Consider the following 24,326-nt stretch of genomic DNA (forward strand, 5'->3'; position numbering starts at 1 on the left):
CCAATGTTAGCACCAGTACCCTGCAGACCTTTTCAGCTGCCCTGCCCTCCCAAATCCCTTAAGGCTATGGAGCTGATAACCTTGTATTTCTGGATAGACTACACAGTTGATTTCTCCTCTGCCTATTACCAGTTCTGTTTTCCACTATCAGACACCCTCTGTGTGCTGTCCCATTGCTGTTTCTCATATTGTGAGCCTTCTGCTGTTTGTTCCCTCATGGTTTCTCTACTTGTCTTTTTGTCTTTTCGGACCTTCTCGCCCTCCTTTTTTGATTCTGCACATAGGGTCAAAAAAGGTCCCATCTCCAGATAAACAAATCTTTGTTTTTCTGTTTTGCATGAGGCTCTCTTAAACACAAATCATAAACTTGTATCAACTTAGGAAAAAAAAATTAAAACCTGTAATGCAAATTATTTTCTTAGTTGCCTAGGTTTGCTTTTGTTTTATTTATTTCTGAGTTTAGAGCTATGCTGATTTTTTGGGGCGTAGTGTACCCTGGTGTAGAGGTAGTAAAAGTTATGCTTTGTCACAAGTAGCAAAATGTACACTCAGTATCACAAATACTAATGACACTCCTTCTAGGTATTAGGCAGCATTTTAGGTGCTGGAATGGTTATCACCAAGAAAGGCATCGTGCCTGCTGGTACTGAGGTTACAATTTAGTGTGGAAAGAAAAATAAGTAATGTCAAATGTGATACATGTTACAGAGGAGGATGCACAAGGATATGAAGAGAGTATATAGCAGGGAGTTGAATTAACTAAATTTAACACAGGATGCATTTCAGTTATCTGATCAACTGCCCCATCACTCATGCACTCTGGCAGATAAAACAGTGTTTCCAAATTGATAGTTAAATTAGAGGAAGACAATACTGTGCAATATTGACAAGCCCACTGATTTAATACATAATTGCTTTCCCATCTAGTTTCCCTGTATTGGAATGGTAATGTGGGGAAAAGGAGTTGATATTTTTTTGGAATTATTTTCCAGACCATGATACTCTAGTCATTTGGGAGAATAAATCTATATTCTCAGCTAGAATCTCTGAGAAGATTCTCACAGTATCACCCTATTTCAGATTTTTTCTCAAAAATGCATAACAATTGTGTGTGTGTGTGTGTGTGTGTGTGTGTGTGTGTGTGTGTGGTTTATTTTTACTGTATATCAGGCATATGTTAGGAGTGTTAAATTTATCATTATAATGAACTGGCTTAAATATGTTAGCTATTTTTATTATTATTCCTATTTTAAATATATAAAAAACCTGAAGCTTAGAGAGATTAAGTAGCTCATAGTTATGCAGCTAATAAAGGATAGAGCTATGATTTAATTCTAGTATATCAGATCCTAATAGCATTCCAACTTTAGAGGTGAACAAAAGAGAACTGGCAAAGTCATCAGATGATTATATGTAAGATGGCTTGAGTAGAATTTTCATTAGAAAATCCACAGATTACTTTTAAAATTTCTCTTTCGAAAAATATGTTACATTAAAAAAAAAAGTCTCCCTACTAGTTACAATACTTTCAGTTTGCTAGGCTGGTGAGTTTCTAAACATTGCATAATGCTAATCTATTTCCCTAAAGGTAAATTTTACAATTATTCATAAAGCTGTTTTTGTTTGTTTGATAAAAAGAGAGTTACAGCAGTTGTATTTGTACTCTTAAAACAAATTGCTCACTACTTAACCTTAGAAATCGTTATTTTCACTGAACCCTAATAACAGTTTTTGTTTGTTTCAAATTGCACTCTTTGAAAAATCAATCCTACCAGAAGCTTTATAAACAAAAAGAATCCCATGATCAATTGTGGGATATGTGGCAAATCACATTTTATGTTCTCAAGATTCACAATGTACAATAGTGCATTAAAGGCCCATATATGAAGGCCTATGGCATAGAGATCTGTTTACATTTGTAGAGCTTAGTTTTTCCCAATCCATTTGTCTCTGAAAGCCATTATATGTGAAACACTGATTACCATCTTGAGGAGTTAGTGCTCTATACATTATAGCCTGAGGGACCCTGAAGACATTGAAGGTACAAACTAATACTGTTTGGAATATTGCACCACTTTGGTGAATTCAAGTTTTCAGAGAATATATTGAGGATTCCAATATATCAATAGTGCACTGAATATGTGACCACCAGTTTATCAGGATGAAGATAGTAACTGCATCAGTGATGGGATTGGGAAATGATGGCAATGCCAAGCAGTAACTGGTATCGACAAGGCTTAGCATTTATTGTCTGCACTGGGAGGAAGTTCAATTTGGAGACTTGTGGCTGTAGCAAGCCTTGTCTCATTTACCTTGGCTAGCAGGGGAAAATGTGACAATCACTGAAGTTGTAAAAGAACTTCATCACATACACAATTTTTTGGTACTCCCAAATATCAGTGTGTGATACTGATATTGAGGAGCCATGAGAGAGACCCATTGACCCACTGAAAATATGAATTATTACTGGTTAGGAAATACTATTTTAAATTCTGGACATATACATTTTTATTTGTTTCCTCTAGTTTGGTTGTTTACAGGGAATATGTTACATTTTAGTTATAAAACTCTGGCAGATAATACAGTGTTTACAAATTGATAGTTAAATTAGAGAAAGATAATACTGTGCAATATTGACAAGCCCACTGATTTAATACATAATTGCTTTCCCATCTAGTTTCCCTGTATTGGAATGGTAATGTGGGGAAAACGAGTTGATATTTTTTTGGAATTATTTTCCAGATCATGACACTCTAGTCAATTGGGAGAATAAGTCTATATTCTGAGCTAGAATCTCTGAGAATAAGAGTATGCAGATACTTTGAGAAACTATCTGACTCAGCCCTGCGGCATACCCTCCCTGATGTATCACATTCTTTAAACTTTGTGGTGAATATACTGGGGAAAAAATGCAATAATAAGAACATAACAGAACAGAGTAGAATTTGAAGACCATAGTTCAAAACAAGGCTTGGTGTGGGGTTTTTTTGTCTCTTTTTTTGTTTTTCTTTTTGTTTTTTCCCCCCAGGTCAATCAATTCCAAGGGGAAAATCAGCAAGTTGTAAAAAATAGTGATCAATCTTTTAGACCATACTCCTATAAGCTGAAGGAAATATGCTGTAAATCTTGAAATGTCCAGAGTTTCCTATTTGTTTGAATCCTGGACTAGCTCCTGGTCAAACAATGGCTTCTCTGACCAAACCAAACCCAGGACTCTACAAATATTGTCACCATGGAGCATTGGTGGCACATCACCACCCACCACGTTTCCATGGTTTGGCAAATGCCATCTTCACCCTGGACATTGAGTTTATATCTAGAAAAGCTAGAACACATTCTATGGGTAAGAATATTTCTTTTCTTCCTGAAGAAGGACACCCTTCTGAAAGACGACAATGCTAGTTCCATCTTCTACGACTCTCCATATTCCCCACCAACCTTGGCCTTTCACTTCTGATCCTTCCACCTATTTCTGCCTACTCCCAAATCCTCACCCTCAAAGACAGACAAACACACCTGGTGTGAGTCCGTCTCTATCCTTCACAGACATGTCTCTCTCACTCTTTTTGTTACCGCTGTGCAGCCTTACTATCTGAAATTACCATAAGCAAAGTGACTTGTCATCTTTTTATCTTGGATAAGTCCTTTACACTTGTTTTTAATGCTGCCCAATATTATATATCTATTAACACATTTCAACTTTTCTGGCTTGTATTCAGCTTTTAGCTGGCTATAGAAAACAGACCTTTTCTTTCTGTGTATTTTTTTATATTATTTATTACAACTCAGTTTGTAAGGGCAGATTTTTCTCAAAGTTTTACATTTTAAATGTTTGTACATTTACTTTTTATTTTCCAGAGATTTATCTATATCATCAAATTTATTATCACAGATTCAATAATAGATATTCAATTAATGTACAATAAAAAGTTTTGCTTTATCAATGTTCTACAAAACAACTTTGCAACAAAAACACATATCATTTGTATGATCATCATTGGTTTTGTTTTAGAGCCTTAAAATTTGACACTAAGAAAGCTGTTTGAAGGTGTCTGTCACAAAATTTTATTTTCTTTCTACTGTGAAAATACTTTTCTTTCCAAAATTTGCTTCAATTTTCCCATTCTTACTCTAATTTTAAATGAGTTTGATGAACTAGATATTATGCAACTGATAAATCTTTTTTTTCTTCTTTACAAAAGAAATTATATTTTTTCTTATTTTCAAAGAGAGATATTCAAGATCTTTTCCAGTTGCGACTGTTTTAGTAGAAATATCTCTTAGCAAATATCATGCAATTATGTTATCAGCAAAACAGCTTGTCAGTACCGCAAGTAAACAGACCAATAGCAGAAAATTTGCAAGCTTAGGAAAGATTTACATATGTGGAGAAATGAGAATTGTATTCCATTTCCTTTTCAAAACAAACAAGTGTGATATTTTTAGGGGCTTCAACAGTGTACAAGAGAATTTTAAAGTTCTCTTTGTGATATTCTTAACCTGAGTGGTCAGGAGAAAAAAATCAAGTGTTGGCCTGTATTAGCGGAACTATTCTACAAATTTTATTATGCTTATATCACTTGAAAAATTTTTTTAAAATGTGATATTGATATTGTAACAGCTATATACTATGTCAGAGGGGTAGTAAATTGTGGTGGTCTATCACTTTGTGAGGGGAATAAATGTCTAACTAATACATTGCTTTGTATACCTGAAACTAATAAAAAAAAAGAAAATATCTAGGATTAACTATTAAGTTTTGTTTTAACTTTGCAATAAATCAGAAATACCTTCATATAGGTCAGGAACACTTGACTAATAAAATGGTTTGACTTTTCTAAAAAGATAAATCAACTGAGACAACAAAATTAGATCAACGCTCTCTTATTTCTGAAGAAGAAATGAACCCATCAATGAGCAACTCCATCCCATATGCTGATGTAGAAGCCTTGAGTGGCACCCCTATATTAAAATAAAGGGGGGTGGAGGGAACAAGGAATGCATTTTTAAGAGACTCGAGTCCCACAGAAAAAAATGAGGCTTATGCAGTGCACATCTTGATTCTTTAGATGATAGTTTGGACTCAATTTGACTTCTATCAAAAAAAGTCCAGGCCAGCCAAGTCAGAGTCTAATGAGGGTTTATAACTTTCTATTATCAAACAGGTCCATTCTGAGAGATAAGGCTATACTATTTGAGTATCCATCTTTGGATTTGGAAAGCATAGAGGAAAGGTCATTGGTGGCCAGTCTTTTCTTCCCTTATTGTCCAAAACAGTGAATTAATGGACCATTTTTTTATTTTATTTTAAATAATTTTACTGTTTAATTCCAACAAATCACATGGGGTAGGCAAGGGAAGACCCAGGTAAGATGGCCTAAATTTTTCACCTGGTCTAGAAGTTATTTTCTAGAGTTAGTTCATTTAGATCAGTCTCATTGTAGGCTTTTCATCTCTTTGCCTATCATGCCATCTTCATAGCCACTAATATTACCATGTTCCCAAAATGTTTCTGTAAACAGATTTCTACTTTTCTAAATGTCATACTACAATCGTATGGCAAAATCGTATTTAAAAAATGAATTGAAGCCCCTCGGGCTCTCGGTGATTTTGTGGTGTCCCTTGATCCTTCCACAGGCTACTAGGCATTTAAAATCATTGCTTCAGGAAAGAGAGATACAGACAGAAAAACAGGTGACTCAAGAAAAGATTTTGATAGTTCAAATTCCTATTCCCAAATAGAACTTAATGCATAACAGAATTTTAAATCCTTGAAATAGACACAATTATTGCCAGTCTCACTAGAAATAGATACATTTCTTAGAAGAGAGAGACACAAAATGGAAAGAGTAGGTACAGAGTCATTGTGGACTCCTGAGAAAGAAGGAATGCAGACCCTAATAAAACTCTCTGGATAGCTTTAATGCATCTGAGACCGGAAGGGACTTGTTACCCTTCCCAGAGCAGTTTAGAGGAGACAGCAGGACTCTAGGGAAGAAATGACATCCTGTGTGTACTGGCAGATAAACCTCAGTCAAGTGTATACAAAATGTAGTGAACCAATCCCTGTGTCCCACTCTGATTGCAGGGTTATCTTTAGAACAAAACAAAAATTAAAAAACAAAACAAAAACAACAACAGCATAAAACAGACCCAAAGATTTTACAGTTAAGAGTTGTCGTGCGGGAGACCCTGCTCGCTGCACCATTTGTCGTGCAGGGCGTCCGGTGGGGTCTCTGCTCCCGCTCCCCACATAAGAACGCAGGATATGGTGAGGCCAAAAAGGAACACCCACGGAGCCATAGGTAGGGGAGTCATACCACTATATTCTCTCTGGCGGCACTATACTCTCACTGGAGGCTGGATCCACACTGTCCGCAAACCGCCATCCACGCTTGCCAGCCCAGCCGCCATCTTCTTGCTAGCCCCCATTCTTCCTCCTCTTCTCTTTCCTTCTCTCTGCTAGCGTAGCCACAGCAGTTATATTAGTGGCCAATGGCTCACTGGTTACAGCTGATGGCCAACTAGCTACAGCTGATGGCCATGCAATCACAGTTGATGGCCATTTACTACCTGAGCCAGCACCTGTCTACGTGAGGCCAAGAGCCTGGAAACTGCTTTTTGGGTTTCTGTCCCCACAAGAGTATTAAAGCATTTACCTACATGATAAATACAGATACGCTAATTATATATTGGTTTAATCTTTAACAATCGTCTATGTTCTCATACTGATATTTTGTTGTCTAACAAAAATAATAGCATATTTAATTATTAGTTACCCATCAAACAAAAACTCAAGAAAAGTGATGATTTCTTATTTTATCACTTATACTGTCATGCGGGGTGTCATGCAGGGTCTCTGGTCCCGCTCCCCACATAAGAATGCAGGACATGGTGAGGCCAAAAAGGAACACCCACGGAGCCATAGATAGGGGAGTCATACCACTATATTCTCACTGGCGGCTGGGTTGGAGACACAGGAAGCAGGAGCCACACTGTCTGCAACCTGCTGTCCACTTCTCGGCAATCCGCAACCCACACTCCACTGTGCTAACTCCACTCCGCTGTGCTAACTGCAATCCGCGCTTGCCAGCCACCATCTTCTTACTAGCCCCTATTTGCTACTAGTGTAGCCACAGCAGTTACATTAGTGGCCAATGGCTCACAGGTTACAGCTGACGGTCAACTAGCCACAGCTGATGGCCATCCAATCACAGTTGATGACCATCTACTACCCTAGCCAGCATCTTTCCATGTGAGGCTGAGAGCCTGGAAACTGCACTCCTGGCTCTGTCTCCACATATACATTGCAGTGCCCTATAAAATTAAGGATTGCAGAAAATTTGTCTATGACCTTGTGTATCTTATAACCTTGTGTACATTGAGTCCTCTACTGCAAGCACCTTTAAAGAATTGGAGTCATCTCCAGAACCTAACTTTCTCTTATTCTAGGCAGAAATGCATTGTAGACATGCATCTGCATGCTTTCCACAGAGGAAAGGTGCTCCTTTGGAAATGAGCAGAGAAATTTGAAAGTTTCATATGCAGCTCCGGTGAACTTTATATACATTAATATTTGAGAACTGATGAATTTCTTTTTCTCATGTTTTCTTTTAAAAGTGCACCTTAAAAATAACTGGAAACCCAAATGCTGAAGAAGCCATGTTCTTTCAGGAACTCATTTGCCACTGGTTATTATAATGAATAACACATGTAGAGAGGTCAAATATGTCTCCAGGGTTATAGAATTTGAAAATGGGTGAGCCAGAACTTAACCCCAATTTCATATAATCCCAAAGCTTATTTCATTCCAGAATCTTGGGTTCCAAACTAAACTCAACTTATTAGTTCTGGGGGCTTAGCACACTTAGTCTTTCAGAGTCATTTTATTCTTTTTATTTTATTTTATTTTATTTTTTAATCGAAGGGTTTGGATGGAGTTACTGCCCTTCGTGCTGTGGAATTTGGACTAAACTGTAGTCTGGAGAAATTACAATTTGGTTGAAATCCCAGAGCTAATGGCAGGTTCTGGCAGCCAGTGTTTGAATTATTTTTTAGTGTTTCCTTCACATTTATCTTTTTTATTTAAACAGTATAACTATTTCCCAAGTCTTCATAAATATTTCACATTCAAATATCTATGTTCTGTGTCTGGTACACTGTATTATTATTAATTGTTACCCTAAATATTATAGTTATAGTATAAAAACCAGAAGCTACATGTAGAGACTGCAAAGTAGGCAACCAGAACTCATCCGTATTTCTTACCTTTACTATCACTGTGACAGTCGCGATACCAGGTGGCATTGTTCCATAAATATCAAAGGCCTCCACTAGAAAAGTGATAGTTGCTTCCTGGTCTGGAAATGACTCATAGTCCAAACTCCTTAAAAGGGAAAGTACTCCAGTAAATGGATGAAGTGCAAAAAGGTGCTTCACTTCTGGGCTTCTTATCCGATATGACACATTTGCTCCAAGGTCAGCATCTGTGGCCTGTAACAAGTTAAGCAGAAGAACGGTTACATCTGTGGCATTACCAAACAAGAGAAAGGCAGGACTGATGGAAGTCATATGTCAGTGCTTAAGACAGCATAAATTTAATGATGAGCAAAAGACACGTTACAGAGAAAAGCACTTTTGATAAATATTTTACCAGAGAGAGGGAGGAGGAGGAGAGATGGAGAGGGAGAGGGAGAGGAAGAGAGAGAGACCAAGACAGAAGATTTCGTCTTTGTTGATCTTATTACTAAATTTATTTTACCTGAAAAAAATCACTAATTTAAAGAATAATACCACAGTAAAGAAATAAATGTTGTCATAAATTATTTTTATTATTCCCTGGTGATTGTAAAACCTTCAAAAATAATATTTTAAATACAAATAAATGTTATTGAGTAATTTCCATAACCACAATCGATTATTAAAGCACTACAAGAAAATTAAGAAAACATAAATAATAAATTCATCTCACAAGGATCCTTTGTAGATGTCCTAGTTGTAGAGTCCCCATTTATAGACATTTCTCTATTATAACTCCTTTTATTTAACTAATATTTATTGAGTAGTTATTATGTGTGAGGTGTTATAAAAATATACAAGATGAATCAAGCTGCAACTTCTGCCCTCCAGGTTTCTGTCTCAAAGAAATAAACACAGATACCAAACTAGAAGGGGAAAAAAAGAGAGAGAGAGAGAGCGAGATGTCAGCCAAAAGGTGTTCACAATTGGGAGTGATATATCTTTTAGATGAAAGGACAGGTTTTTATGCAAGTTTGTAGGATGACTACTTCATTCAGTAGTAGAGACTGGCAGAAGCACTGTGGTCCAGGAAATGGAATGTAACAAGTAAGGAATAGGGAAGATGAGAGTTTATTAGAATGCACATGCAGCAATTCAAAGACCTATATGATCTTTTAGTCTTGGCTCCTTTTAATCAGTTATCAACATCACAATTGGAAAGATAATCCTAAAGCATAGATTTTATTGTCATTTTCTTGCCTAACATCCTTCTTGTTTTCTAACCCATTTTAGATCAACTTCAATCTCTTTAAGATGGAGGACCCACACATTTTCCAGTGTTTAGCCCCTAACTCTCTCCCCTCCTCCAGGATTTTGAACAGGCTCTTTCCATTCCCTTGAATAAGCTTTCGTACTCTGTGTTTAAATAACTCTGACTTACCCCTTGGTTCACAATTTAGAAAGCAACTTTCTCTAGGAAATCATCTCTTTGTTCTAATGATTAGGTTAAGAGCTCTCTCTGTGATCTCTGAGGCCCCTTACATTGGGGATCTTTATTTAAATTACCAGCTTCCTTGTCTGTTTGCTATACCAGACTGAAAATTCCAGGAAAGCAGAAAATACGTCTTGTTCATATTTGAATCCCCAAAGTCTAGCAGAGGAGATGAAATACAATAAACACTGAAAATAAGCTAGTTGAATGAATGAATGGATGAATAAATGAATGAGATGAATCGAAGAATCATTGAAGAAATAATGGCCCTCTCCCTGGTGACCATCTGCTTTTTTGGAGATTTATTAATGTTTACGGTCTAAACATTTCTTGAGTTGAATTATGGAAGAAATACAAGTTCTTATAAACCATGCTAACAAAATTCAAGTTGTGGATTGCAGGTCAAGGAAGGACTAGTTTTTTGTTTTGTTTTTTCCAAACAAGCGTTTTTTTTGTTTTTTTTTTAACCACTTGTGCCAGAATTAAATGGGTGGTTGCTTAAAATGCATATTTCTGGGCCAACTAATTACTTACTGAATCAGAATGTCCAGAGTTTCTGGTAATATCACAGTTGAAAAATGAAAAAAAGGAGGCTTGGAGACATTATTAAAAAGGAGAGTTTGTTATATGTCAATAGTAGAAGGATGTCCTTTGTGTATTGGAAGTAAAAAAATAAAAAAATAAAAAAATAATAATAACAGGTACAGCAATAGCCTATTTCTGTAAAATAGAGGAAAACTATACATACATATGTGTGTATCATAAATACGTATGTGCATATATGCACACTTGTGAATACAGGTATATTTACGTACATACAAATATTTTGATACTTGTATGAACACAGAGATAAGTGTGACGGAATAAACAAAAAAATAATGAGTACTTTGGAGGCACAAAATGGGAGATTACTGAGTTTTTCTTTAAACCTATTGTATTATCCACGGTTACAAGAAACATACAGCATATCTTTTAAATTAAAAAATCTATTGAGAAGTGTTATTTAATTTCTTACAAATGTGCCTTTCGTCCCCTTAATTTTTGGTATATCCCTAAAAGTAGGGTTGCTAAATAAAATATAATATGCAATATTTTAGTGATACCTATATTAAAATTCACTCATTATTTATCTGCAATTAAAATTTAACTGTGTGTATGACTTTTTGATTTGCCAAATCGGCACCGCTAATGGCTAATCTCATAACGTGGAATTCATGAAATTAATGCTTCTTCCGTATACCTCTACTCGAAGGAAAGTGGTCCCAGCTGGCAGATTCTCTTCAACGACAACAGTATATGTTGAATTGGTGAACACAGGACTGTTATCATCAATATCCAAAACCCTGATGGCCAGAGTTAGAGTTGAATGACGAGGGTGTACCGCTCCATCAGTTGCCACAACGACAAGTTCATAGTAGTCCCGAACTTCCCTGTTGAGCTTCACTTTTGTGTAAATACTCCCATTGGATGTGATGCGGAAAAGATTATTGAAGTTACCCAAACTGTAGTACACTTGGCCATTTATTCCAGCATCAGGGTCAGTTGCCTAAAGGAAATTGAAAACAAAGAAATTCACACGGTGTGTTTTATTATGCTTTTCTCACATTATATTTTATGTTGCCCTGCCAGAAGAGAATAGCTAACAAGTCCCAGCATATTTCTAACTGAATATTCTTTTTTCACTGGGGAGGAAATTAAAAAAGACAATGTAATGCAAAAGTCTAGAACGTGGAAATGAATATACTATCAGTTAATATTCCTCATTTAAAATGAGAATAACTTAAAAATTGATATCATTAGCAACAACAGTATTATATTATCACAAAAACTCTTATTACAAAAACACTGAATTTTCCCATTATCAGTTCTTTAATAGATTGTGAATTCTAAAAAAACAACATTTAGTTTATAATTAAACATAACTTACCAAGTGACAACTTAATATTCTACATTTCTTTTTTAATTCAAACACACACACACACACACACACACACATACGCACACACACACACATAATTTAATCATCGCAATGTTCTTATGAATAAATATAATTGGTCACATTTTACAAATGGCAAAACTGTGCCTTATGGAATTAAATTTTCTTATTTAGCATTACACAAGAAACAAATATCTCGGTGCCCCAGTTCTAGTACAATGCCTCACATATAAAACAAATGAATGGTTAATAATAAATGCATGGAAGTGAGATTTTAAACTAAATCTGTTCTAAAACCCAAATGGGAGTGAAAGTATAGTAGCTGTCCAGCACCTACAAAGGGCTTTTATTTAATATTACAATACAATCTCCAAATGATGATTGTGAGTGGTTAACTAAAATTTTTAAGTCACATAATATCACTTTGTATCAAATGTCTAAATTTCCAGTGAAAAATCTTCTAATGGAGTGTTATGAGAATTACTCTTATCCAAAAGTTAGTTAATTGTGATATAAATTATGACCTCTTACTATCAAATATTATGCCTTTTGTGTTAAATAGTTCTATGTTATTTTTCTTCAGAAAAACTAGAAGAAATCTTAGAAACTATAAAATGTTATATAATTATGCATCACACTGGCTAAGGAAAGAAAGGAAAATAAGACACTTGGCTGCATTATGATCCAGGGACACAATAATCAAATAATATCTACAAAGCCTGGGATGCAACATAATGTATCTTAACAATACATATACAGATGTGTGTGTGTGTGTGTGTGTGTGTGTGTGTGTGTGTGTGTGTGTGTGTTTTAATTTATAAATCCTGGTGAAGCATGTGGGTTGGGTGCTGAACGCTTAAATCTTATTTGAAATCATAAAGTCCAAGATGTGAAAGGAACTGTGTGCCTTTTGTATTTAATAAATGCCAGACATTCTAGCAGCATTTGTTCCTTTGACTCATCAAAACCAAATGTCCCTAGAAGGTTAATATCTCTTAAAGCTTAAACTTGAGAAAAGATAGAAGAGGAATTGCGGGAATGTCTGAAGAGAAAAGACATACTATAAACTAGTTGAAAAGTTTCCACAGGCATACATAGTTTCTTCTACTTTTACATTTTGTCTAGAATTTGCCATACAGATTATTGGCAAATTAGTACAGCTGGTCATCTTAGTGGAAAAACCAATGACAATACTCCTCTAACAACAACAACAACAACAACAACGACAACAAAACACAAAACTTCATCTTTTTGTCTAAAGTTGCTGCTTAAATAACTAGGAAAATATAATCCAGTAACATAATATAAATAGGTCTTATTTCATAACACCAACACTCTTGAAAATTTCAGTGACATTTTTCTGTCTGTGGGAATTCTTAAGATCACAAAATCAATCTATTATACAATCAGTAATTTAAATGATTCTTGCTCAATTTATGTTTTTATTCAGCCATATAATAGTAGGTTTATTATGATATAATGATTTAATTTAACTAAGGTGGTGGTGGTGGTGGTGGTGGTGGTGGTGGTGGTGTGTGTGTGTGTGTGCACAGGTGCGTGCATGTGTGAAGAGGTGTTGTGTATGTATTGTCCTATATATGTCCAGCTGCTTAAATGATATCTCCAATAATATGCCTCATACATATCTGCATTAGTTTACTATTGCTGCCATAACTAATTAACACAAATTCAGCAGCTTACACAAGTTTTTTATTTTATAGCTCTGTAGGTCAGAAGTTCAACACAGGTATCACCAGGCTAAAATCAAGGGAGAGGTAGGGCTGTGCTTCTTTCTGGAGGCTCCTTCAAGTTGTTGACATAATTCAGTTGCTTGAGGTTGTAAGACTGATATTCCCCTCTCTCTACCCTCCTTCCTGTCATTGAAGACCATTCCCAACTTCTATAGGTCACCTACATTCCTTGGCTCATGGCACATTCCCTCCATCTTCGAAGCCGACAATGTGGGTCAAGTCCCTCTCCCCCTTCTTCTTTTATCTCATCTCATACTGTGTATGAAGTTCAGTTATAGGCTCTGAGATATGTGGCACATTAAATAACAAGGTCCACAGTAACGACATTTACAAAAAAATCCCTATCTGTCCATCATATGCATCCACCTGTATAAAATATCTCAATCCTAAACAAATTGGTCTAAGCCACCATCAACTATGGCTTAGATCACTAAATTACTTCTTACTTATTTTCTTGCATTTTTCTTGCATCTTTTATAAAAGAGAAAGTAATGATACCAGTCCTCTCCTCAACATAGTTTAATGATTTCCATAGCCTTGGGCAATTTTCAAACCTTTAACATAGCTGAGAAGTTCCACATTAAACGTTGATTTCACTATGTTCCAGAATATTGCAAATCCCTCCAACCTCCAATCTTTTCCCAAAACCTCTGCCTGAGGGTCTTCTGCTATTACTCACCAGGCTAATACCCACTCATCTTTCAAGTGTCAATTTAACATCACTTCATCAAAGCAGTTTCTGACTGCTGAAATATAAATTAAAACCTCCTCTTATACATGACAATAGACTCATAGACCCGTCATTTATATCACCTTTAATAATTTTAATTATATAGTTATCAGTGTAATTACTTATTTAACACTGGTCTCCTTTTTTACAATGTAAGCCACGAGCATACAGTCGGACTGTTTTTGTTTTGTTTTTTCCCACTGCATGCTCCGTTTCTAGTATAGTGTCTGGCATATAGTAGGCATTCATTAAACACTTATATACATAAATTAACTATATATATTAGCATATAACTTAATGTATTAATACTGCTATATATTAGCTACAGAATTCTTAAAATTATTGTATCCATTACATATCTATTGTTTTGTTTTATTTTGATTTATATTTCTTGTTTTATCATTCCATGTGATTTTGATTAAGAATCTCAAAACGAACAGTGGAATTTTTAGAATTTCACCTGGGACTCTTACCATCTCAGTGAAGCTACTAATTCCTGGACTATGCTGAAAATATCATTTTTTAAAGGCACATAGTAGTATTTTGTCATGATCAGAACAAGTGTATAATAACAAGGAAATATCTTTGAACTTCTAATATTTTGTAGAATGACAAAGAGGGACTATGTAGGTTAAAATGCAGAATGACTTTAATATGTGAAAAGAGATTGCTACATTATAGAAGTGCTGATTAGTTTCTAGTAAATATGTTTTTTTGATGTCATTAACTTTGGCGTGTTGTTTGTTCTCTCTATTTCTCAGATAGCCCGACTATAAAATAAAAGGTGTGAAGTAGAATAGCAGTTTTGAACCTCTTTTCCTACTATTATACACGTCAGAGATGAAATTCGCACATAGCACAGATCACCAATTATAATATGAATAAAATAAACTAGAGCTACTGCATAACTTTCTGTAATCCAGTTGCAATGCCACTTATCTGTTCCACTCTATAAAATATATAAACATTTAAGTGAATGAGCATTATTATAGATATAACCTAATAATTAATATGAGAGCAATGTAAATGTAGTACCTAAACTAATTGGTAATAAATAACTTGGGAAAGACCTCACATTTAATTATAACAACCTATGTTTGTAATCTACTGGGCTAGAGGTTTGTTAGGATACTTGCGCTAACAAGAGACTGAGATATAAAAATAAACTACAATTTCAGAATGAACCACCTATTGTGCTTGCATCATGTTGGTATTTCCCAAACTGCAACATTAACCATATTTTCTCTTGGGAACTTTCCAATGTGCATTAACTCAGAGAGGTGCTATGTTTAAAAACCCTCTTTATTTAGGATTGTTGAATGGAGACTTCCTCCCCCATCCTTCATCTTGCCAAGAGGAAGGGCATTTTAGCAAGACAACTGCCTTGTCTCTCGTAAGTGGTGAATTTGGTAGGAGGAATTGGGTAAACTCACTCCTTTCAGATCTGACTGTTTATAAGAATGATGTTGGTTGTCCTTGTTTAGGTAAATAACCTATGGTGAGACCAACAATTCCAGTCTTACCTACAAGGGAAGAGCTGCGTAAGTGAGTTAAATTGTGGATGCCGCATTATCCAACCTATCTGGCTTTCATACTGAGAAGTCTTTTAATATCAGTTTTTACCATCTGCCAGAATCCTATGACAGTCTCCGAATTGGTTTTTAAATCTGGGCAAGGGATAGGATGTTAGTTACTCATATCCTCAAACCCCAGGGGTGTTTATACCACAGTTTCCGAATATATTTCATCATAAACCCTTTATGTCACCGTGTTTTTGGCAGAATACTTACTAATATCTTGAGGGACATACATTATAGTTCATTAAATACTACTATAATTCACTGAACAATGTCAGGATCAAAGCCGCCTTATAATAGTCTTCCCATAACTTTTTTCAAACAATATTTTCACTTTGTGCTTTTTGTTTCCCGTGACACATCACTTCAAAATGACTGTCTTAATTTCATAGAACCAATGGTGCCAGTTTCCAACCATATTGGGGTTCTTAAAAGGGTCTGTATAGAATAACAAATGATTAAGAAACGATGATCAGAAAAATATATGCAATTAGCAGGGCCAATACAAGATTTTTTGCAAGTATAGTTGACATTCAAGAGTATTTTATATTAGTTTAAATAATTTATTTTATAGCACAGTGATTAGACATTTTATATAATTTATGAAGTGATCCCCTGATAACTCTAGTACTCACCTGGCACTATAAATAATTATTTCAAGATTATTGACTATATTCCCTATGCTTAACTTTATATCCCTGTGACTATTTTGTAACTACCAATTTGTACTTCTTAATAGCTTGACCTTTTTTACCCAACCTCTACCCCCAAGTCCAGTAACCATCAGTTTGTTCTCTGTAAATAGATTTTTTTTAATGACTTAAATTGATGGAAAAGGATATGGAAAATTAAATATTGGGTTTTAGTCACGGCTTTCATAAACTAACTATAGGTGTGAGTTTTTCTCAAGCTACTTTTTATGGAATAATGGTTACTGTCCCTTACAATGCTAGTGTGTTTTACAAGGGAGGAAAGGGAGGGCAGGTAGAGAGAGAAGGGGAGGTTGTGCTCAAATAAATAAAGCTGGGAAAACAGAAATAAAGACAACTTAAAATGTTTCATTACTTTCAGAACATCTCAAGCTTCATTAATATTTTAACGAACAAGTTGAAATTTTCAAGGGAGATAATGTATTCACCAGCGTTAGAAATTCTGAGTAATGGAAATCTAGCCTCTTTTCAACATGTCGATCAAACTATAGAAAGGAGTTCAAACTTCTATACAGCTAGATTTAATTCTAACTTACATTTTCAGCATCTCATGCATTTTACTCCCTTGTATAATCTCTCTGCTCAAGTCTAATCAGTTTGCTACATTTCCCTAGGACTTAGCATACATTTTTTGACATTTTTTTCAAGGCTTGTTATGATGTTCCTATTCACCTCTGAAATTCTAATCATTCAGCTCTTCTTCAAATCCCAACGCTAATCCCACTTCTTCTAGGAAAATTTCTAGCATTTAGAGATCACTTGATGAATCAGAATTTTATACTTGATAAAAACTTCCTTGTATTACTTTTAGTTTACACCCTTTTCCCACAACCTAACTCATTTTAGAATAAGACATGTCTCATAACTCTTCATCTATTGAATTTTAAAATACACAGCTGTCTCTATTTTACAATGGGATGATTTGTTGAGAGAAAATAGCCAAGCACATATTCAAAAGCTGGGCTGGAAATAAATGTTAGATGGAGAATCCTCATCAGTAGTGTTTCATAATTGTGTTTAAGAAAGCTTAAATATAAAATGCAAATAATATGTTCAAAGTCAAGTACACAAATATTTAGATCCTATTATCACAGCATAAATCACTGAATGCTTAGTTTCCATGAATGGAAGTATGTTTGATGCTCATGGAATAATAGACTGTGACATTCTGTTGGAAAATATTCTAAAAATATTAAGGTAACTCAGATGCATACCTAATAGAGACGAAGGAACCAGAATGTTTGTAAAATGCAGGGCTGTTTCCTTCCTTTTCTATCTCTTAATTAATTAAGAAGCATAAATAAGGTCATGTAAGTTAAGTGACATGGACTGACTAAGCAAAGTAGTTTCATTTCTTTACTATTATAGATGAGTATGTAGATGTTAGGCAAGATAACCAACCATAAAATTCTGAATTATCAGTAGTACTGTCAAGAAGTTTGCAATGATATTTAATATCTAGCCAAGGAGCTTAATATGCAATGCTATAATGAAACCATTTATCTTCCTAGAATCAATTCAAAGTTAATTAGGATTGTTAATAAGAATAATCACACATCTCTTCTTCCTTTGCACTACATCAAAGCAATAAGCAGTAATAGCTGCAACTCTATAATCATCTGTCCATGGTGAACACATTTTGTAATATACACCTTACTATGGGGCCTGATTTGTGGCTACTTATTTGTGAATGAATATTGCTGAGAAATTGGCTGACAGTCTGTTGTCCAATAAAGACCTCATTGGACAAAACTGTTAATATTTGCTAAAAACAAAAACAAAACAAACAAAAAAACCTTCTAGAAAACCTTAATCATTAAAGCCAAATTTGGAGTACATTAAACACAACCAGATAATTACTTAAGAAATAAATTAGATCATGGTCAAGGGCATTTATTGACCAGGAATGTATTGAATACTTGTTGAGCATCATGTTATAGTGTATCACTTGAAAAGGAGGCAGGGGAATATATTTCTTACACATTAAATTCATCCTTTTTTTCCCCTCATTTTTTTTAGTGTTCTACTACACACACTTTCCCATCAACAAAAGTGCAAGCCCATTACTGGGTGCTGCAAATTCTATAGAGATCTAAAAGTTGCCTTTATGGGTGGAATATATCGGGATAAAACCTCAAAGGGAAGCCTGATATTTGCACCCCTTCTCTTGAGAAACCTGTTGGCAGATTACTTGTGCATTTATTCAATGACTAATTCCAATGTAATTTCTTTTACTCAACCATTCAGATTAATTATTAGATATAAAATCATCTCTGTTTATGCTCACAAAATTAAGTGCATGCAACACACTGAGAACAAAAAGAAAATACAGCTAGTAGAAAGGTGTGAACTACCATGTAGAACCTAATTATCCCAGTGTGAGGTGAGAGGGGATTTAGCTCCACTTTTCTCTTGTTCTTTACAGCAATTTGAGAATCTGTGCACTCTTTTCTTACCTTGAAGTGAGAACCATAAAAGTTGTTAAACAAAGAGGTCAGAAGGAGAAGTTGGGCAGTGCTTTCTTAACAACATTACTAATGGAAATACGTTTTTTTAATCTGTCAACTTCAAAATGACAGAAAATAGTTGTATATTTCTTTAAAGACACTGAGCTATTTTTAAAGGCTGTGATTATTCGTGTAAAAGGAGAGAAGCAATTTAGTGACTCAAGATGCTGGTAAAGTTTTCTTCTCTCTACACAAATGCCTCATATTCATTACTGAACAATGGCAAATAGACTTACTGGCTAGAAGGAAATGTGTGTACTTGAGCTCAAAGGATTAAAAACATAACCTGCCTGAATCATTTTTCATCAAATATTGGAAGTCTCAAATATACATCCTTAGGAATCTAGACCATCTATATATAAACTCGTGATTTCTTAAGGGTTTAAGCTCTAGGTTAGCAGCCCAGATCTTTCCCATACTAACTCTATTACCTTGGATGAGTCAATAACAACACTAAGCTTCCATCTTTCGTCTGTAAAATGATGATGTAATGAGTATTTATTTCACTATCCCTTATGAGATTTGAACACACACAGAATGCCTGGGTCATATTAAATAATCAATACAAAATATGTTTATTTTAAGTAAGGTTTTTAATATCTACTTAGAAACTGTTTAAAAAGCTTCATTCCATCTAAAATTATTAAATAATATTTTTTGTTAGAGCAAATCAACCTAATTCTATTTGGCTTATTTGTATATTTTATTTCCCTTAGGATCGTGTTTAAACTGGTATAGTGATCTATTAGGTTCTATTAATTTTGTTTTTGTCAAGATTTTCTGAGAATTTTGGTTTCTGTATTAAATAATTTGTGACAAGTTATCAAACCAGTCCACACAGTGTTTTCCATGTTACAAATAAAAACATAAGAAAAACTTACATGAACTGATGATAACAGCCAGGAAAGAGCACTTTCATTATTACGAGAAACAATCTTGACAATTTAAGGTATTCTTACATATATTCAGGTAGTATTAGACACATGATAGAGGAATTTCTATGGAAAAGTGTATCTGATGATTTTATGAATATTGCCATATTGAAATGTTTGCTATGTGTAGCCTCAAAAGAAACCAGTTGCATATTTGAAAAATCAAAAATTATTCCATTTGAAAGTGGAACAGAAGAGATAACTTCCAGTTGCATTTTAAAGTAATTTCATCATGGATTGGAAAATAAATGTGCATGTCAGTGGGTGAGTGGTCATGACCTGATTATAGTGAGGCTCTTAAAGTCATTATAGCGAGAGATGAAAAGGGTATATAAGAATTATTTCACGTTGAATATTTCCTTACCTGTCATAACTGTTGTAACCCGTCTTTCCAGATCTAAAAAGATGCATTCTACCCAGAAAATTCAGTGAATATTATTTTCCCACAAATAAAGGTTTGACAGCTGCCCATATTTCTTTCTCCAAAGCTATTTCTTTCTTGTGTTCTTAAATTCTTTTCCCTACTACTGTTGAGCAAACCTCACATAAACTGTACTTAAAAGGATAGATATTTCTGTGGGATGCCTTCCCAGCTCCCTCAAGTTACGATACTTGTCCTTCCACCAACACTCCATACTAGAGCTCTGTATTTATTGAGCTCTAAAACATAACATAATTAATTGCCTGCTTACCAGCTTGCGTGTTACACTATAGTTCACATAACTTGAGGACAAGAAACATGCATTGCTCACAGCTGACTTTCTAATGCATGTTCTTCATAACTGTGCAATGAATATTTGCCAAATAAATATTCAATTACAGACTTTCTTTCATCAAGCAGTAGGTGGCTTATTTGAACGTTTGGTTGCTTTGGCTATTAGTAGATTCAACAAAATGTTCAAGTTACATACTAAATTACACTTTATCCCGACATTCATGGCTCTACATGATCTTATTCTAATCTATCTTTATGCACTATCCTCCACAACAAACTCTTGAACACAAACTCTACGTTTTAGTCAAAATAGTCGTTTGCTGTATCAGTCAGCTTTCAAAAAACTCCAATATCTCAGTGGTTTACCATCATTGATGTTTACTTCTTGCCCACTCAGCATCCACTGTGGATTCCCTGAAGCTCTACTCTGTATCATCTTTACTCCACGAAGGAGGCTGAGGAAGCAACCTCTATTGGTACAGCTTGCTTAGAAATGGAACATATCACCTACCCACCCACTTCATTGGTCAAGACAAGTCTTACATGATCAAGTTTGATGTCACGAGGTGGGATAAGTAGCACCTTTTGACAACATGGGATAGCAAAACATTGGAAACAATAATAAAATCTGCTACACTCATTGTCCTTGAAACAAACGCACGATGTTCTTTCTCCTCTTCCCTGATAGGATTAAAAAAAGAAGAAGAAGAAGAAGAAGAAGACTATCAAATCCTTAATAACCTATGTCTAATTTTACTCATTTTCTTTCTGGGATTCCTCTTTTTTCCATCTAACCTCTGATCCCTCTGTCACTTAGCACATACCATTTTAATTGTTATTTATGTATGTTGTACAATTAAACATTAGGCCTAAAAGTTATAGCTCATCCAGTTAGTATACAATGGGTGCACCACTAGGGAAAAGAATCTGTGAATTGCTTGAAAAAAGAAGGTACAGTTATGGGAAGTTCAGGCAGGAATGGAAGTAAGGAAGATAATTTATAAAAATAGACAGCAACAAAATGGAAATAAACTATCTTCCTAGAGTTTGGAGATACCTAATTTAAATGTAGTGAGAGTGTCAAATTAAGAAAGCTAGTTTAAATGGTTACAACATAGCCTAGAGTTCTCTTAATAATACAATATAAATTAACTCCAGGTGATCAAATATTAAGTGATAGGAAGAAGCCATGTAGCCCTGTACTAAATTTTTTTTTGATATCCATTCATCATATAATGATGAAAAATAATCAGAAATTAGGATTTTGATACTTTGGGAAAAGAGTGGTTGTTAGGTTCATATTCATACAACAAATAAACAGAATGATGCTTTATGTTCATTAATGTCTTTATATAGTGAGGTTGTCATTACCCTTTCTCAAATATTCTTTATAGTTCTGGAAGGGGTTAGAAAAATCTGGGAGGATTCATTCCACGATTTTTCATATTTTTCCCCTATTACTTTGCATTTGATAATTCTTCACTGTGGGTTTTGTGTGTATTATGACATGTTGTGCAATGGTGGAAAGTCATGTATTGGAATTATATTTTGTTTTTCTCTTCTTACTTTTACTTCTCCAACATCTTCAGTCTCATCTTTCTTCTATAGACAAACATGTTGTAGGCCCTAACTCTAAGTGCATTTTGCCAAACTAACCACTGCTGTCCCGTGCCTGCTTTATTCTGTCCTGAAATCATCCCCCAGCTTCCCAACCTGATTGTTCTTCAGCCTGTATGTCATCTATCTCAAAGGCATTTGAGTAAGTGAAAAGCCTCATCCTTTTGCTTCTGAAACTCATTGCACATTACTTTAGCAAAGGCCTTATTATATTTTTTTATAGTCCTCATGAAATTAAGAGCTCCTCAAGAGCAGGCTAGCTTGTTAATATCTGTATCATGACTATTCTTCGCATTGACAAGTTGTAGATACTCAGTAAATATTTTTTGCAAAAAGTTCATCTGAAGCAATTTCCATTATGCATTCACATATCATTCCTACCCCAACCATACAATCAGATAAAGAACTTAAGAATGCCATTTAGTGTTAGCAGTAACACATTTTCCTTTTTAGATGAAAATTAAGTGAACTATCATACTGACAGTTGTTTATTCCTGAATTTTGCCTTTATGTTATTATTCCATTGTTTTCTTCTGTTTCATTTTACATCATCTAGAATGTGTTAAGATAATCTATTTCTTATGCAATTTGAAGATAAATGTTATGCACACATCTTCTATGCTTTATGGAATTAAATTCAGTAGATTTATTTTTCAACAATACATTTCAGTATTATTCAAATGTTTTTATTTTATTTTATAGCCCCCATAAAGAGACCTTTGAGATAAGTTTTCTTCCTAATTGTTCTTCATTGAAATTGTATTACCCTAGATATACTGTATATCTACTTGTGTATATACTTTTTTGTGTGTTTGTATGCAAAAAAGTAAGATTTTTGCCTCTCAAGAACAATTTTCTTCCATTTTAGGAGTAATATGCCCCTGCTGAAAACGAATGCTTTAGTCAAAAGAAAGGCCTCTGTAACTTCCTAATATACCATAAATAAACATTTAATGACAACATGATTTCTTCTGTTACAAGCACTGTTCCTTCAATTACTTATTCAATGGCATTATTTCCTAAAATATTTGCTCACATTATTATATTGGGTAACTCTTGTAGGGCATCTCTGAAGTTGTAGTCAATCATCATCGTTTTTTAAGTAATTAAGAGAAAAATACCATCACCATGAATTGCATTTTATGCAATAATCTGCTTAGCTTAGGCATTTCTTTTTTGTTTGTGCTTACTTTGTCTGTCAAGTTCTGACACATAGTCTTGTTCTCTTTATTTTTAAATGTATTTTAAATAGTTTCCTCTATGCTTATTGAAGATGTACTATTTTGCTTATCAGATGTGTTTATGATCTTCACTACCAATCCCAAATTTTAATTTTATTTTTATGTGGTGTTCTTCTGAATTGAATATAAAGATTCCTATAGATTTAGCTAAAGAACCAAGAATAATCTATGCAGTAAGCATTATTGTCCTTCTATCTGTCATAGTATTTTGTTGTTATATAAAGGTCTCTTACAAATGATTTGCTTGTATTAGTGCTGGAAGAAAGTCATAAGTGAAGCTGGAAAAATGTGATAGCCAGTTTGGATTCTCTATGAAATTCTGCATAATTACATTTTCTGGGGAATATTCAAATATCAGATTATCAGCTGCATATCTAATGCAAAAAAAAAAATGCCTTTGGTCAATATGCTAGTCACTTAACAAGAGGAAAATATCTCCTAATTCCCAAATACTATGAATAATGCCTTTTACTAGATATAAATAAACATTGTTTTCCAAATAACAACCATAAATGAAAAGAGCTTTCTCCATTTTATATACATTGTCATAATCTTATATTACCTACCCTGAAGATGTCATTAGAATAGAGCAGAATACAGATTCTATTCCCATGGGTTTATTTTATCAAGTGTCATTCCTTGAGCAGGGCTAAAGTCTAACAGCTTTTAGTTATATTCCATTCCTCTAATCTGTGATGTCACCAAATTGGTTGAGAAATGTATGTTATACATTCATTTCTCTGCCAACACCTCATGAAAGTAACTGAAGATTACACTGTCAACTGTCTTGTCTAGCTTATTCATTTAAACTAGGAGAACTGATTGTAATAACTTATCTTTCTTTATTTACTCCATAGGGCTGCATTTATGTACAGAGGAA

General features: G+C 34.5%; 1 protein-coding gene across 1 annotated transcript in view; it reads right to left on the reverse strand.

Annotated features, from left to right (window-relative positions):
• The window catches only part of PCDH15 (protocadherin related 15), a 1,316,677-nt gene that overhangs the window by 147,377 nt on the left and 1,144,974 nt on the right, over positions 1 to 24,326 (reverse strand). The window contains exons 23-24 of the mRNA XM_088791982.1: positions 10,971 to 11,276; positions 8,269 to 8,493 (exon numbers count right to left, since the gene is read on the reverse strand). Coding sequence (XP_088648108.1) covers positions 8,269 to 8,493; positions 10,971 to 11,276 — 531 coding nt within the window. The remainder of the gene's footprint in view (positions 1 to 8,268; positions 8,494 to 10,970; positions 11,277 to 24,326) is intronic.

This window comes from Rhinolophus sinicus, chromosome 15, assembly GCF_057876585.1.
Source record: "Rhinolophus sinicus isolate RSI-liver-muscle chromosome 15, RSI-T2T, whole genome shotgun sequence".
NCBI classification, from domain to species: Eukaryota; Metazoa; Chordata; class Mammalia; order Chiroptera; family Rhinolophidae; genus Rhinolophus; species Rhinolophus sinicus.